This window comes from Desarmillaria tabescens (genome assembly GCF_030435595.1).
Source record: "Desarmillaria tabescens strain CCBAS 213 chromosome Unknown EV420scaffold_6, whole genome shotgun sequence".
Lineage (NCBI taxonomy): Eukaryota > Fungi > Basidiomycota > Agaricomycetes > Agaricales > Physalacriaceae > Desarmillaria > Desarmillaria tabescens.
Genome location: NW_026848305.1, coordinates 190,917 through 205,625, shown reverse-complemented (window position 1 = coordinate 205,625; position 14,709 = coordinate 190,917). Strand labels below are relative to the sequence as shown.

The 14,709-nt window shown below is 48.2% G+C and overlaps 4 protein-coding genes across 4 annotated transcripts; all 4 read right to left on the bottom strand.

The window, feature by feature from the left end:
* Positions 1-123: 123 nt before the first annotated feature.
* Positions 124-1,869, bottom strand: EV420DRAFT_1263808 (uncharacterized protein; the record flags this gene model as incomplete). The annotated part of the gene is made up of 6 exons (XM_060467194.1): positions 124-293; positions 346-735; positions 770-974; positions 1,031-1,189; positions 1,248-1,386; positions 1,445-1,869. 6 exons carry the CDS (start codon positions 1,867-1,869, stop codon positions 124-126), a joined length of 1,488 nt encoding a protein of 495 aa, XP_060335381.1.
* Positions 1,870-2,964: 1,095 nt separating this feature from the next.
* On the bottom strand, positions 2,965-4,872 carry EV420DRAFT_1034724 (uncharacterized protein). The gene is made up of 6 exons (XM_060465423.1): positions 4,491-4,872; positions 4,285-4,423; positions 4,069-4,227; positions 3,832-4,018; positions 3,401-3,781; positions 2,965-3,345 (listed from the first exon to the last, which is right to left on the bottom strand). The coding sequence occupies exons 1-6, from the start codon at positions 4,637-4,639 to the stop codon at positions 3,158-3,160; spliced, it is 1,203 nt and encodes a 400-aa protein (XP_060335380.1). The 5' UTR covers positions 4,640-4,872; the 3' UTR covers positions 2,965-3,157.
* Positions 4,873-8,754: 3,882 nt separating this feature from the next.
* On the bottom strand, positions 8,755-9,326 carry EV420DRAFT_1034702 (uncharacterized protein). Its single transcript, XM_060465422.1, has 3 exons — positions 9,307-9,326; positions 8,929-9,254; positions 8,755-8,878 (listed from the first exon to the last, which is right to left on the bottom strand). The coding sequence occupies exons 2-3, from the start codon at positions 9,118-9,120 to the stop codon at positions 8,831-8,833; spliced, it is 240 nt and encodes a 79-aa protein (XP_060335379.1). The 5' UTR covers positions 9,121-9,254; positions 9,307-9,326; the 3' UTR covers positions 8,755-8,830.
* A 977-nt stretch (positions 9,327-10,303) lies between these two features.
* On the bottom strand, positions 10,304-14,654 carry EV420DRAFT_1515607 (gamma DNA-directed DNA polymerase). Its single transcript, XM_060471901.1, has 3 exons — positions 14,422-14,654; positions 12,849-14,365; positions 10,304-12,797 (listed from the first exon to the last, which is right to left on the bottom strand). Exons 1-3 carry the CDS (start codon positions 14,615-14,617, stop codon positions 10,386-10,388), a joined length of 4,125 nt encoding a protein of 1,374 aa, XP_060335378.1. The 5' UTR covers positions 14,618-14,654; the 3' UTR covers positions 10,304-10,385.
* Between the last annotated feature and the right edge of the window lie 55 nt (positions 14,655-14,709).

Here is a 14,709-nt window from a genome sequence, read left to right as displayed (position 1 = left end):
GATCGACTCGACAAGGAAGAAATGACTTGAAGCTAAACAGTCTATGTTTGGTGTTTAGATTATATGCTGCTAGCTTGTATGATACAGCTAATAAGTTATCTACATCTAGGTGGAATTGCACGACTATGAATCAAAAATAGCCCCAAATGCGAGTATACCTCTGCTTCGAAGACCATAAATCACTTTCTCCGTCAGCTTCTGGTTGGAAATAACACAAACACATTCCGGCTTGTATTCATCCACAAGACGGTTCGTGAGCTTGACGATGTCGGGCTTCCCATGCTTTCGCGTATCTTTGATAACCTCATCAGATCCTATCTGCGACTAAGAAAACTTTCCACATACCGTACACCACCGCACCAGGACTCGCCGCTAATATATCATCAACTAACGGGTCTCCAAATGTTGCACGCGTATTCGGTGCCATCCAAAACAGCTTATGCTCAATCTTACCACTCAGTATGTGAGGCGTGAACGGTGCGATACCGCTACCGGTAGCAACGAACAGCACCCTCCGGAACAGAGGCACAATCCGAAGCGCACCACACGTCGGGATACCCCTCACCCAGATCTCCTTCGGTGGGTTCGTGATCATCTCCGTCGTCCAGTCACCTGCCTGAGATATGATAATCGAGTAACCGGTCACTTCAGGAGCAGCAATCGTGGCAAAACTGTGCCATTCATTGAGCGGATCCGTGGAGAACCGTTGGAAAGAGCCCGGAACGGGATGTGGACCTAAGTGAAACGGAGTCAGAGATTTCTAGGAGACAGCGTAAGAATGACTGGCCATAGTCGACGAAGAGACGGACGGCGTGGTTGGAGAGGACGACGCTTCGAACAGGAACCTTTTGCAGTTTCGTCCATGGAAGAATCAAGGACCAGCTTAACACCATCATGAGCCAGAACGGAGCAGAGTGTACCAAGGCGTGTCCGAGGGATTTGTCACCTTTGTAATCATTGGTGAGGACGACGACCTGCAATCAATGTGTCAGAAACTCAACGTAGAAAGTTGAGTGAGCGATAAATGTACCTGAGACCAAACCAGTGCAGTTGCAGTCCACCCCATGAACCGATGCATGCGCTCGAACGCGTCATGGCGTTTGACCCGGAAGGTGGGGTAAGCAAATACGACGATCCCAACTAAGAAGGCAAGGACGATGTACGTCAGCGACACTGTCGCCACCGAAGTCTGGAAATACACCAGTCATTTAGAATCAAGTGAACAACTACCTCAAGCAGAAGCATACCCCTTTGCCTTGAACGAGTTCTCTAGTCGCTTGGACCGCCAAAAGGACGAGCCAGATTGTACCCGAAACAGCAGCACCAGAATGGATGCCTCCATTGTGATACACCCTCGCAGCCGTCTTACGAATGAAGAAGGGCCATCTGAAAAACACGTCAATCGACCGAAAGCACTCACACCTATTAGGTAAAGAGAACTCACGACTGAGGAACAGAACATGCGACTGCGAAAAGCGCGTTTATAACGTGTTCCTGCCGCATGAGAATAGCAATAAATATATTCGCAACGGCGACGAGCGCGATCTTCTGAGAATGATGTCCACGAATTGCGTAGGAGATGAAGATACCCATGTTCGTTAAGAACACGACCGAGAATAGTCTCCGGTAGATAGAGAAGGCCTGCAGCCGTAGATTGCGCACCAGGCGCGGCTGGATCTTTTCGGGCATTTCATCCTCCTCGTAGCCATCCCATGGATTGACCTGCTTTTCAGCGTCGAGGACGGTGACGGTTGATGTGGACTTTTCAGGAGAGTGGTGAACGACGGTCTCGGCGGGACTGTTTGGGAGAGAGGATGTACTGGTGGAAGCGGAGTGGGTAAGCTCGACTGTATGAGTGTTGGGATCCATCGTGAGCTGACTGAAGAAACATTGGAGAGTATGGGCATGCTTTTAAAGAGGCGGTTTCCCGAGTCGGTCACGACTGGTATTATGCAGAGGCGAGTTCCCGGAGATCATTGGTAACGTCTATCGCTGTATACTGCGACAGCCAAGATCGAGCCAGTGTGGATTTCTTCATCCGGGCACTTGAATAGGAAAATGTTGGTTAACATACAATATGCACAGCGAAAAAAGATGCCCGAAAGTCGCCACATATGTGCGTGAACGTTAATTGACATCAACTTTGATTTGAACCATGATGGGAAACTTGATCGCTATCAATGAAATGGGCGTATTGGGCAGACAATCAATGGCTTGCATGGGGATTGTATTCGTTCTGATTTCATGAGCAATGAAAGAATGATGTCAACAGTTGGAGACGCGGGATGGTTATCAGATACCACTTTCGAGCCTTCGTTGCCACAAAGGACAACCAAAAAAATAGAAAATTATATCGCTGGTCTCTTTCACAGGTCCTCGGGACATCGAAATAATCCAGCAAGCAGACAGCTATTGTTCCTTATTGCTTACTGAGCCGCGTCGCAGGGGAGGAAACCTTGAGTAAGCATCAACGATCACCGCAGATAATGACATACACACGTACATCGGCGTCCACAGTATGCAACGTCTGTTTGAGTGTGATGTGCGCATCACGCGCCATGCACCCTTGAGCGCTTGAGAAGTCGGCCGGTTCTTCCCGCGTCTCAGCGTCATCAAACAAATGAAGGATGACAGGAATGATCCTTACTGCTCAGTTGCGACACTGGGACTTAATAGGGCCCGAGTCGGACGCTGATATCTCGCACCGACAGCCCGTGTACTTAAAAGGCCAGTCCATTGAATACAAAGAGAATACCGACGCGGCCAGTTCATCGTCCATTGAACGACAAGGATTGTTTACGAGACTAGTCCCAGACGCCGCCAAAACGTTGCAGTGCAAAGACTTTTACTAAGCCACTATCAATGAATGCGGGAGACAGGTATCCTTGATTCGGTACTGTATACGAGCTGCACACCTTCCGTGAGAACTCTTTCGGCCAAGATCGGCCGAATGTAGCAGAACATGTCAATGATGGTATCGAAGAGGCTTGATATAATACAGTGGCCAATAACGATACATTGATGGATGGAGTACACAAGGAAGAGGTGGAGTAAGTAGAAACTCCGATGCAACCCTCATGCTTTGATCGTCAGAATTGACCACGTGGATAACGTACAGATAAGATTCAGGCCTGATTATCTAGTTATGTTTATCTACTTAGAATCCACCTACTACGTACGAGTCGAATATGGCCCCGAAGGCAAGGATACCCCTGCTTCGGAGACCATAAACGACCTTCTCTGTCAACTTCTGATTCGAAATCACACAGACACATTCCGGCTGGAACTCGTCTACGAAACGGTTCGTAATCTTGACAATATTGGGTTTGCCGTGCTTGCGAGTATCTGAAACAGGGATCAAATTAGAGTAAACCGAGAACGTAAACAGATGCCAGCGCACCGTAAACAACAGCTCCGGGACTGTTCTCCAAAACAGAGTTCACCAGCGAATCACCGAATGTTGCCCGGGTATTGAGAGCCATCCAAAACAGTTTATGGTCAACTTTTCCACTCATAATGTGCGGCATGAACGGCGCAATACCGCTTCCAGTCGCCACGAATAGAACCCGCCGGAAAAGAGGAACAATGCGAAGAGCACCACACGTGGGCACACCACGCACATAGATCTCCTTCGTGATCATCTCCGTGGTCCAGTCACCAGCTTGAGAAATGATGATAGAGAAGCCAGACTTCCCTGGTACTGCAATGGTAGCGAAACTGTGCCATTCGTTCAAAGGGTCGGTAGAAAATCGTTGGAAAGACCCAGGAACAGGGTGTGGGCCTGAGTGATGATCAGAAGCCGTACAAAAGGACAATGGGAAACAACCTCACCGTAGTCAACAAAGAGTTGGACAGCGTGGTTCGAAAGCATAACACTGTTAACCGGGACCTTCCGGAGATGTGTCCAGGGAAGAATGAGGGACAAGTTCAGGATGATCATCAACCAAAAGGCGGCCGAGTGCACAAGGGCAGAACCCAACGACTTGTCACCTTTGTAATCGTTGGTCAACAAGACGACCTGCAAATATGCGTTGAATAATAGGCAATGAATTTTAATTAAAATCTGACCTGTGCCCAAACGAGTGCAGTTGCCGTCCAGCCCAAGAAACGGTGTACACGTTCAAATGCGTCATGGCGCTTGATTCGGAGTGCCGGGTACGCAAATAGAACGATGCCGACCAAGAGAAACAGGATGATATAAGTGAGCACTACGGTCGCTGTGGATGTCTGAAGAGAACCAATATCAGTATGCATAGAAGGAAACGAATCAGGAATCTGACTTACCCCTCTGTTGTTAACACGCTCTCGTGTAGCTTGTACGGCGAGGAGAATGAGCCATACTACCGCCGAGGATGCAGTGCCCGAATGTATGCCTCCAAGGTGATACACTCTCGCAGCGGTTTTACGGATGAAGAAAGGCCAGCTGCGGGTTAAAGATTAAACAATCAGAACAAAGGCGACACAGTCACGGCGACGAAAGAAAGACTTACGACTTCAGGATTGAACAAAAGATAAGGAACAGAGTGTTGATTACGAGTTCCTGTCTCATGAGAATAGCAATGAAGATATTCGCGGCGGTGACCAAGGCAATCTTCTGGAAGTGGTACCCTCTGATCGCGTACGAGATGAAGATTCCCATGTTGGTAATGAACACCAGTGAGAATAGACGACGGTAGATCGAGAACGCCTGGAGTCGTATGTTCCTTACCGGTCGTGATTGGACCTTTCCGAGAATCTCGTCGTACTCATAGCCAAAGGGTTTCCCAGCTTCTCATCGGAGAGGCCGCCCATGTTAGATGACGTCTGTGACATTGCGGTGTCCGCAAGAATGAGGGGAAGAGAACCGGGTGCGGTGTTGCTCATTGCTGCACAAGCTGAAGGTTACATCCGAGAAATGTCAGGTTTTAAACCAAAAAATAGTCCCGAAGAGATTGAGGTCCTCGTGCATTCACAACTAGGTGCTAATTGAATAATTGGCCAATTACTGCGAAGGTTGATTCGGGAACAGACGTTCACATGGGCCGAAAGCCTCCCGAACCGTGATGTTCTGATATCTAGCCAAGCATCGGCATAAATGATATTTCTGCCGCTAGTGTTCTTTGTGATAAATTCAACAAAACTCTCCAGGCTATGCGTTACAAGAAAGCTCACCTGCTACTATGCCGAAATATCAGCAACATTCCTTGAAGGAATGGAGTCTTGTCATGGCATATTATCAGCGGTTTCTTTCATTGCCAGATTTGCAAGTGTTGGAGTATGCAGTGAGGCACTACGTCGTTGCGCATCATCTGGAGCATCAGGGAGTTTATAATAATCACCGGCAAAAGATACGAAAAAATCTGTGTCTAACCCAGGTCTGTGGGAGACCTCTCAAAAGGTGTTCACGTCTACACGGCATCCGCCTAGCCCAAGTGCGTCAGCAGTACAGGAAATGGTGCCATAAGATTGGAACTGCGGCAAAAAGTGCGGATGTAGTTGGGATTCGAGGTGACGGAAATCTGTGAAATTTAGGGAACATCAGTTCTTCTAGCATTCTAATTCGTCACGATCATGAAGTGGCATGGAAAACCAAGAGGCAGGGAGGCACTTTAACAGGATGGGAAAAAGTCTTGCAGGAAGTGAGAATTGAGCAAGGTGTCTGCCTCCGTTTTGGGGCAGAACGCTTGGACGGGAAATACCGAGACCGGGATGATACGCAGGGAGTCCGACAATGCGTAGGATAACACTACCACTTGAAGATAATCCAAAGACGAGAAAATTTGACTCCAAAATGTTCGTGTTTCCAGCGTTGAAACAGTCAGATGCAGTTTCGGTCACATGGGCCCTTGAGCATGCTTTGTCGTTAATATTTTTGACAAATCTTTGACCAATCCGCATCGGAAATGCACCATTAGAGCCAGGAAAATGTTGTATAATCAGGACTATATTCAGCAACTAGAGGAGGCGCCATCAGTGGTTGACAGCCAATTGATATAGTGAAGTTACCCCAAGCGAAGGTGCCAAGGTATGTCGAGCTAGATTACTTCGACAGGTCAAGTCCTACGGCAAGAAAGAGAACCACTACAAGGGAATAGCCGTAGAAACGAGTCTAGTGGCTGTAGTACTCGATGATAGGAATCCACCTATTATGTCTCATCCAGAGTAGTCCCCCATCCTCAGAGATGTATCTACGCTCTAGGTGCGTGATATTTCAGAGCCCCTAGGGCAGCGACACCGCTTGCTCCCCGATATGTACCACCCTGGATGTTCTACAGACACGATAACCAGCTGGTGCCCCACGTCGCAGGCGATTCCAAAAAAAAAAGACAGTGTCGACTCGGAAAAATCAAACTTGAGTTAGCGGGTGAGGAGCTTTAACGGCGTCGTGAATGAGCAGCAATATGTTCATACCAGCCATTACTATTAGTATACGTTGAGCGCTGAACGTTGGAGCGGTTGAAGAGGAAAACAAGATGAGTGGATGCAGTCAGAAACAACGAGTGGACGATTGACACGGATTAGACAACCTCAATGCGCGATTTGGTGGTCGTTGCTTCTTGCTCTGGTATAGAGTTAGAGTATTTCCACGGCGAAAAAGAAATAAAGATAGGACCTTCGCGGAGAAAATGCCTGTCGTTGACCTCGTCGTCTTTGGAATGGCCCGGTAATTGTTACGTAAGACGGCACCTCGGCGCACAGCATGCCTCTACAGACTCCGTACTTATATCCAAGGGGGTCGCAAAAACCGAAAAAATCATATCGGGTCGAAAAAATTTTTAAGGCCTCGATGGACCGACCGACCGACCGCCGTGGAAAAAACATACCCACAAAGGAAACATTATGTAATCACTCCGTGTCGGAGTCATCCGCCAGTGCGAGCTTTCCGCATACTTAGTTCTCTCATCCTCGATCTAAATGCTGATAGTATATGATTTTTGTCTGCTAGCAACAACACCGTTCTACTGTACATGACAGACCCTTCCAATTTTGGATCCGTCGAACTTGACCAAATATTTTTACAGCTGGTAACTCCATTCTCAGTAATCCTGCCGATATCCGGCAGCATGCCCTTGGCGTTTTGAGCCTTCGACATCATTTTGACCGCTTTTCCGGCGCTTTTTTAGCCATGTTAAGTCATGAATATCATATATCAGCTGAAATAAACACCTCCAGCAGTGTCTAGGGTCTCTGGATGCTATTTTACAAGAGGGGGGCAAAAAATTTTTAAGGACCTTTTGGACCGACCGACCGACCAACCCGATGTGCCGGCTTGCCGGGCCGCAACCCCCTTGCTTATATCCTTCCCCTGCTTTCCAAGGTTACACTACGACCATTTGTCACGGCGTGGCCTGCTGCTGGCTGCTTTTAAGCTTCGGTTCCTTGACTTAAAACTGTTACTACAAAAGGAGTAAAGGAAATCCCTCCAACATCCAGGGCTCTGTTGATTCTATGATGCGTCATAGAATTCGTTGCTCGCAACTTGGGTTGGGAAATTCGTATTTGTTGCGCCATTGTGTACATGTGTCGACCCGCAAACTGTTCGGCTTCATGAAATGTTGATGCCAGGTCAAATATGCCTTTCTCGGGTTGCCAAGTCACCCTTGGTACCAAGACTATCCAACGGTGGCATCCACCGCGCTGGGGTGTAGGGTCGTTGCCGTGATGCATGTTTTACCCCAGGTAAGACCAGAGTTAGGCTCGATACTAACAACGGAACGCGACTTTAGGAGCACGAGTCCATCATGATCATCCTCGTGTAGTGCCTTACAAATGATTAATTAACTGGCCTTGTTGTGGTTAACCTATAGTACTTACTTATCTTTTGATGCATCCGACCCTATTGCATTCGCTGTCCGTGCTACATAGTACCTTTGCCTCGGAAGCGTACGGCCAACTTTGGCCTGGGAGAGGAGTGCGTATATCAACTCGATCAGCATTGGCCCTGGTGTCAAAGACCTAGGTGTATGATGCGAAGGGGCCGTCCTTGACTGTTACAGTGGTCTGTCCTGGCGCATTCATCTCAGCGAGACGGGTGAACCTACTTACTGGTTGTTTCCCAGAGTCCCCTCACAAGAGCCAACCGATACTCTTATAAGTTATAATGGGCATTAGGGTCCCGGGCAGAGACAAACAGGTTACGACGCGGTCGAAGTGTTTGAGAAGTCAACGTACACGGATCAACTGGCACCAACATATGGTCTTGTTTATTCGTCTTTTTTTGCTCAGTTTCCCGAAAGTCAACTCTCATAAAGCGTAGTGTCCCTGTTACGATAAAGTCAATGCACGCTTTGTATAGCCTGTGAACGTGAAGTATCTAGTCAGAACTTAGCTGATCTTAACGTCCTTTGAATTGTAACAACCATAATTCCGAGTCATTGGGTGATAATCCCGGCAGATACTAGGCGCACTCCAGTTGTCATGTTGCATTGTTTTGAACCGGGTATAGTACAGTGATGGTTGGACTTGGTCAAAATAGTATGATGCGGGTACAAGAGACCGAAGAATAGGAATAACTATATACCTTGACACCCGAACTTCCGGGAGGAGAACTTTCATGTGCTATTGGCGTTGGGATTAGTCGAACAATCCTTCGCCGGGTTGATGATAAAAAGTCCTTTGGGAGATTCAGTTTGAGCCTGTGTTACTTAGATGATCGGCTCTTCCTGGACTCATAAATAGGCATCTGTAAGAGAGGGCAAAGGCAGCTGATTGCTGCCCATCACCGGATCCAGTAGAAAGATCCACCGACATCATGGCCGTTCATAGATCTCAATAGTGCAGACAGGCAAGTGCCATGGCCCTCGAAGTCATGTTAAGGAGATACAATGAAAATGAAAAGTCTACTTGTTAATTATTGTGGGATATAGCACTCCATGCAACCAGAACATCTCCCCGGGACCTAAAAAAGTGCTTAAAATCACAGGAAAACCAAGGTGGATCATGACTGACTATTGCGGTAATTTTCCTCACCGGATTGGAGTAATAACGACGACAAGAACAAGGCGCATTTTTCCCACAGAATGATGGATGTATTGAGCTGACGAAGCACTTGGGATAGCGGCAGTCAACAGCGATCTCTCCAACCTTCGTCAGATGACCGCAACCCGCCGACTGTTGGAATAATAGCTGTCGATGACACATCTTAGTGCAATGATTGGTAGCGACAAAAATGCGATAGGTCGTGAAGAACAAGTGGAATGTAGACGGCAATGTGTCCAGGTCGTGGACTGAGAAATTTCCAAGTCTCGGTACGAGACCAAGCGTTGTGAAATCTACTGCATGAGACAACATGAGAAATTGAGATGCATTGGTAGAGTATTGGCCTACCTGTAATTGTCGTAGCTCTATGGCGTCAAAACATAAGAGACGATCTGAGTCTTTTAAGACCTAACTCTGTATTTAGCTCCCGGCTTGTGTGGTGACCATAATGCGGAAAGAAGAGACCTGTGTAGTGTATAGTAGTGTATACACGGAGGTTCACAGGGACGCGGGTTAGGGCCATCTAGTCATAAGGACCAAGAGGGAAGGTATTTTTTAGAGTAAAACGTATCGGCGGGAAGAAGATGCAAGGGTACATGGCCAGGTCCCCATTTATATCGTGAACAGAAAGATAACCTGATAATATATTAGGCGATACACATAGATTTCAGGCGCTGATTTCGCACCTAAGATCCAAACTGCCTGTGTTCCAGAGAAAGACAGTGACCATTTGAACTCTGGTCTCATTCAATGTCAATCAGTCAAATTTGCTTCTGAAAGGCGCGGAGGTGAACCAAGGGTATTCATCCACTTTTTCAACTTCAGCTGTACAGCCTTGTGTGGCGGTAGCGTCGAACAGTAGGACAAGGTGAGAAGCAGAATTCCAAACAAGACAAGAATCACAAAATGACGAAGTGGAAGTCGAGGATAGGCGCACGGAGATTTCCGCACCGCGTTATACAGTGTAGCCTGTTTGTTAGTCCGGTCATAGTAGAGGAAAGGTAGAGGAAGGACTAGGAAGGAACGACACCCGAGTCTGGCTCACGATCTGATCGGACATCATTCAGTGATCCGCAATATCCGAATTTCACTTGTCTAAAACTGGTAATCAACTCCAGTTTGCTTCAACTCGAGAAGTCGAAAGGTACGGTGATATCAGGTGATCCGCTGTGAAGACCGGCAGACCTGCGTAAAAATGCTCAATACCTTGATGAGCTCCAGCCCCTCCTGTAATCTCCATCGACGGGAATTACAGTGATGACAAGATCTTAATGGGTTACCGCTGGTCGGGAGGCCCCCGCCGTGCGGGGTGTACGGAGCTACTCTAAACGTTCCACAAAAAAAAAAGGATCTTAATGGGTGTTATAGTATGATTGTATACAAGTACATGGATATGAAAGGAACAAAAAATTACATAAATATAGATTCTACCATAGATGAAGGTCGCGACCCGACTGTAGCACCCGCTCTACCATTTCAGCCCAGTCGTCATTCTTATTGATGCTGCCGCCTGGTTTACCCCTTTTCTTCGACTGTGACCTTACATCCCCTGGGTGTCTCTTTGCAGATTCCTCCTTAGCCAAGTGCCTAACTTCACCAAAGTCCTTAGTTGACTGCGCTTGAAGCCATTCGGCGCTAGGGGAGCGGTGTGCATTGAAATCAGTTTCAACATAACCTTCTAATGTACCTATGAAAGGCCCGTTGAACGACGTTTCCATGGCGCGACCATCCGGCCATAGAGAGCCATTGTTCGTCTTCCCTAGTATCTGAACTATGTCCAGACATTCGCCGGGAGGGATCGGTTCCGGCTGAGATGGAGTGATGCAAGGCATGTCGACCTCCTTCCTAAGAACCTTGTCGACGTCTACCGCAGAGAAGAAGGCTACTCCCTGAGGTAGATCGGCCATACCCAATCTGCACGAAAACATGCTGCGTGTCCACAGATTGGCAATCTGCAGAGCGAGGGCGGCACGGTACCGGTCCTCTTCCTTCACCAAATACCGGAGCTCATCATGAACGGAAATGAGGTAGCGAGCTTGGATACCGTATTTGTTGATTAGATGGTCCATCGCAACGATGAGTAGATGAAGATAGTCCACCCCCGAGGACTGTACGACCCAATTGATCCGTGAAGGCAGATAGTCTGAACCGAAGCCTTGCGGAAGGTTGGTTTTGCATAGGGCTTGAGTGATACCACAACCCAGGGCAGGTGTCTGGGGCAAGTCGGACAAGGCTATCGCTTCTAGCTTGTTGAACAGAAAGCTTTCGGTACCACCAAACCAAAACTTCTTGCCGAAGAAGTCTGTCCGATACGTATTCTTGCCCTTTGTTGAGGCGTACAGATTTGATGCGAGCTTATGAGCCTCTTCTGGGGTCATATTGGGATTGCCCTGCTGAAGAAGAAGGATTGCATGACGCATACCAGCGCCATAGATACGAGAATAGTTGAAAACCTTGGCCTGGTTACGAGAAGTACCCAAAATAGCGGCCGTTTTGGAATGAAGATCGGTCCCCGCGGCCTTGGTACCTTCAAGTGTCATCCAGCCGATGGCTGTCGCCCCATGCACACCGAACTGGGCGTCCCCTATGCAGCTAGAAATCCATAATTCCTCAGAATCGACATCAGCGCCAACGATGGAATAACCAGGAGGCGCCCGAACCATGGCTTTGAGTTCAGACCCGACACGATTCTTCTTCGCATTGCTTGCAGTCAACCAAGTTCTCTCAATAGCCCGACGGGTAACGGTGCCCATTGTTATGACTTGAGGAAGGATAAGGCCCCACTTCTTCGGCCGTTCTCCCTCTGCACAAGTCTCTGGATCCTGTTCGACTGGAAGCCCCATATCCCACTGCTTCGTCTTCGTGTCCTGCCAACCAACCATCTGGCGCATGATTCGATCCCGAGAACTGATCCAATAACTGCTCTGAACAGCAACGTCGACAATCGCGTTCGCTGCTTCACCGGCACCACAGCTCAACGTTCCCTCGATGGCATAATTCATGAAAGTCTTTGTCAAGGGACTCCCAACGTTGGCTGCCTCGCCATCCTTGTGTGGTAGCTTGTAGAATGTGTAGCCCTCAAACTTGAGGTTATTAAGGGATGCATCGGCTTCGTCGTGGAAATCGAGGGCCTTCAGTCGCTTTATGTTCTCAGGAACTGGAGCGCTCTCTGGTCGTGGTGGTACACGAAATGTCCAGCCATATTCTCGAGAATAGTATAAGGGATGATTATGCCAGGACATCCTAAGCAGGAGGGGAGCAAAACGATTCTTCATGGTGATATCTAGCGACGCAGGAGGCATGTCCTTCTTCGGTTTCGTTAGGTCCCAGAACCATTTGGGCCAATACACCGACGGAGGTTTGACAGATTTGGGTTTACGCTTTGGTTTCATGGTAGAAACGGCTTGAGCGGTAGGGTCTGTGACCTCGGACCAGTCCAGCTGACTGTACCAAGGATCGTTGCTGATCTCTTCTTCTGTCAGACCTCTGCTATAAACGGACTTCGCGAGTTTCAGGACCTCCTTCTTCATCTTATCTTCCGGTCGACAAAGCTTCATGGCCAATTTGTCATTACAAGAACCCATCTGACCCTCACTCAGAAGCTTTAGTGCGTGTTTGGGTATAAGCAGTGATGCCGTGTACCCAGATGCAGTAGGTAGACGGCTGACAGCCTTCCTTTTGCCCTTGAGATAATGCCATTTTTCTGCCGTCGTGAAGATCATGGGATGACCTTTAAAAGACAAGTTCAAGAGATAGGGTAGAATTCGTTCGATAACATGTGTTGAGAGTGGATCAGCGAGAAGGCGACTATACCACCGCGGAATGACCTGAGGTTGGGGCTACATCCCGTTTTTAAGTAAGAGAATTTGAAGGCGAATTGTAGTGCACACCTTGATAGGCGGTTCGGCCTCTACCTCTGGTGGAAATACACCTCGACTCTTACCAACGACCTTGGGAGTCCAATCTAACTGGCTTAACCAAGGATCATCCTTCCACTTGTCTTCGCCTCCCTCTGCACTAACTGGATTGTTCTGAACAGCCTCCCTAGCAAGATTTTCCAGACCATCCTTAACACCTTTCGACATCTTGTTCCAAATTCCCTCTGCACGCTCCAAGTACGCCTCCCATTCTTGATTAACCGGTAAAAATCCGCTTCCCATTGTCAGTATTCCAGCAAAACTGACGGGATGAGGGCAGTTCTTGGAAAAACCAGGGAAAACCTTGGTATACACCTGATGCGTGACACTGACATCACCAGCACAATAACCGATATAGTCAGATATGTTGGCAAGAATCTCTTCGGGCGTGCACGTCATAAAATCGTTTCGAATCTCTTTGGAAAGATCGATAGAGCAGTAGAGTTTCGCAACGTCGGCTAGAGAATTCATCGAGGTCAAATCCTCCCATCGCGTTTGGACATTATCCTCAACGTCATCACCCCTGGGAGGAGGACCGGGTATGAAGGTATCCTGCGCTTGTTCCATAGAAGCTTGATGTCCTGATAAACATTCCTGCAGTTCCTTCCAACGAGCGACAAGCATCACTCTGCCTTCTTCGTCGACATCCCCTTCGGCCTCAGCTTCGCGTAGCTCATCTAGGCCACATTGTACCTCTTGTATCATACTTCGTATAACCTCCACGGCTTCTCGTCGCTGCTCTTTCACCTCTTCCTTATTCTTTTTGTGCTTCATCCAAGCGGGCCGTTGGTGGGACGAAATCCCCTTAACCGCCACATGAAGTGCCATGGTGTCAAGAAAGCGAGTTTTCGTACCATTAACATGGTACTCCTCAAGAACACGCGCCCGGTCATAAGACACGTTATGGCCTACAACAATACGTGGGACGTCAGGAGGACCGAGGGGTATAAGTTGTTCTGGGGATGCGTTCGAAGGGTCCAATATCCATGGAGATATCCACGCGTACCAGGCATTTGGAGACGCGGCACAGGCCATAACCGGGAAGTGATGATATTTGGGAAGGTTTTCGATATCGAAGGAGAGCATTTCCTCAGGTTTTCCGTCATGCATGGGGTATGGTACATGTTCGTGGTATCCTGATCCATCGCTTTTATAAATGTATTTTGTCCATCCAGCTTGTGTGTTCCAGTGTTCTGGAGGAGGATGTAGCTGGGCAGTAGCGAATGATTTGGCCAACGAGAGGTAAGGTTCTGCGTTGGACGAGCCTATCCGATAGAAATGCTCGAGAATATTGTTGCCTTGGAGCGGGGGAAGGGTGAACTCGGGGGAAGGGAGAATAGAGGATTGAGACGGATTGAGCTCGTGCACTTCCAGGTGCCCTCGTGCAATATTCATATAGATTGCCGGAGGTGGCGGAGAGGTATAATTTTTGAAGACTTGGTCATAGAGAGATTGTGATAGGAGCTGCACTCCGAATGCGTTTCGCTGATCTAGAGTACGTGATTCAGTATTTGTATAGCAATGGGAAAGCAGAAGCAAGGCGCACGGCGGTGTTTTTGCACAGGTGCTATCTTAGCATCCTGTTTCTCCATGACAACGCTACCTGTAGGCTTGTACGAGAAATTACTGGGGGCGGGTTCTCGCTTTCGTTGTGCTAGTTGAGCTTGTTTGTTTGAGCTATTAGAATGTATCCATCGAGGAAGACTGGAGCTTGGCTTTTGGAGTCGCGAAGGCATAAGCATCGAAAGACCATGAATTTCTGGCCTTGGCACTGAAGAGGAATCGATAGTGATTCAGTCTCCTTTTAACGAAGGTCGCCGTCGCTCGTTTCAAT

Bases quoted from the DNA above. Each gene is read 5' to 3' on its own strand.
- EV420DRAFT_1034702 (XM_060465422.1), bottom strand. From the start codon at position 9,120: ATGTGTCATCGACAGCTATTATTCCAACAGTCGGCGGGTTGCGGTCAT. The intron at 8,879-8,928 runs GTCAGTCATGAT...GCACTTTTTTAG, and splicing joins TGAGGAAAATTACCGCAATA to GTCCCGGGGAGATGTTCTGG.
- EV420DRAFT_1515607 (XM_060471901.1), bottom strand. From the start codon at position 14,617: ATGCTTATGCCTTCGCGACTCCAAAAGCCAAGCTCCAGTCTTCCTCGA. The intron at 14,366-14,421 runs GTGCGCCTTGCT...CACGTACTCTAG, and splicing joins ACCTGTGCAAAAACACCGCC to ATCAGCGAAACGCATTCGGA. The intron at 12,798-12,848 runs GTGTGCACTACA...AACGGGATGTAG, and splicing joins AGGCCGAACCGCCTATCAAG to CCCCAACCTCAGGTCATTCC.
- EV420DRAFT_1034724 (XM_060465423.1), bottom strand. From the start codon at position 4,639: ATGGGAATCTTCATCTCGTACGCGATCAGAGGGTACCACTTCCAGAAG. The intron at 4,424-4,490 runs GTAAGTCTTTCT...TTTAACCCGCAG, and splicing joins TTTTGTTCAATCCTGAAGTC to CTGGCCTTTCTTCATCCGTA. The intron at 4,228-4,284 runs GTAAGTCAGATT...GGTTCTCTTCAG, and splicing joins AGCGTGTTAACAACAGAGGG to ACATCCACAGCGACCGTAGT.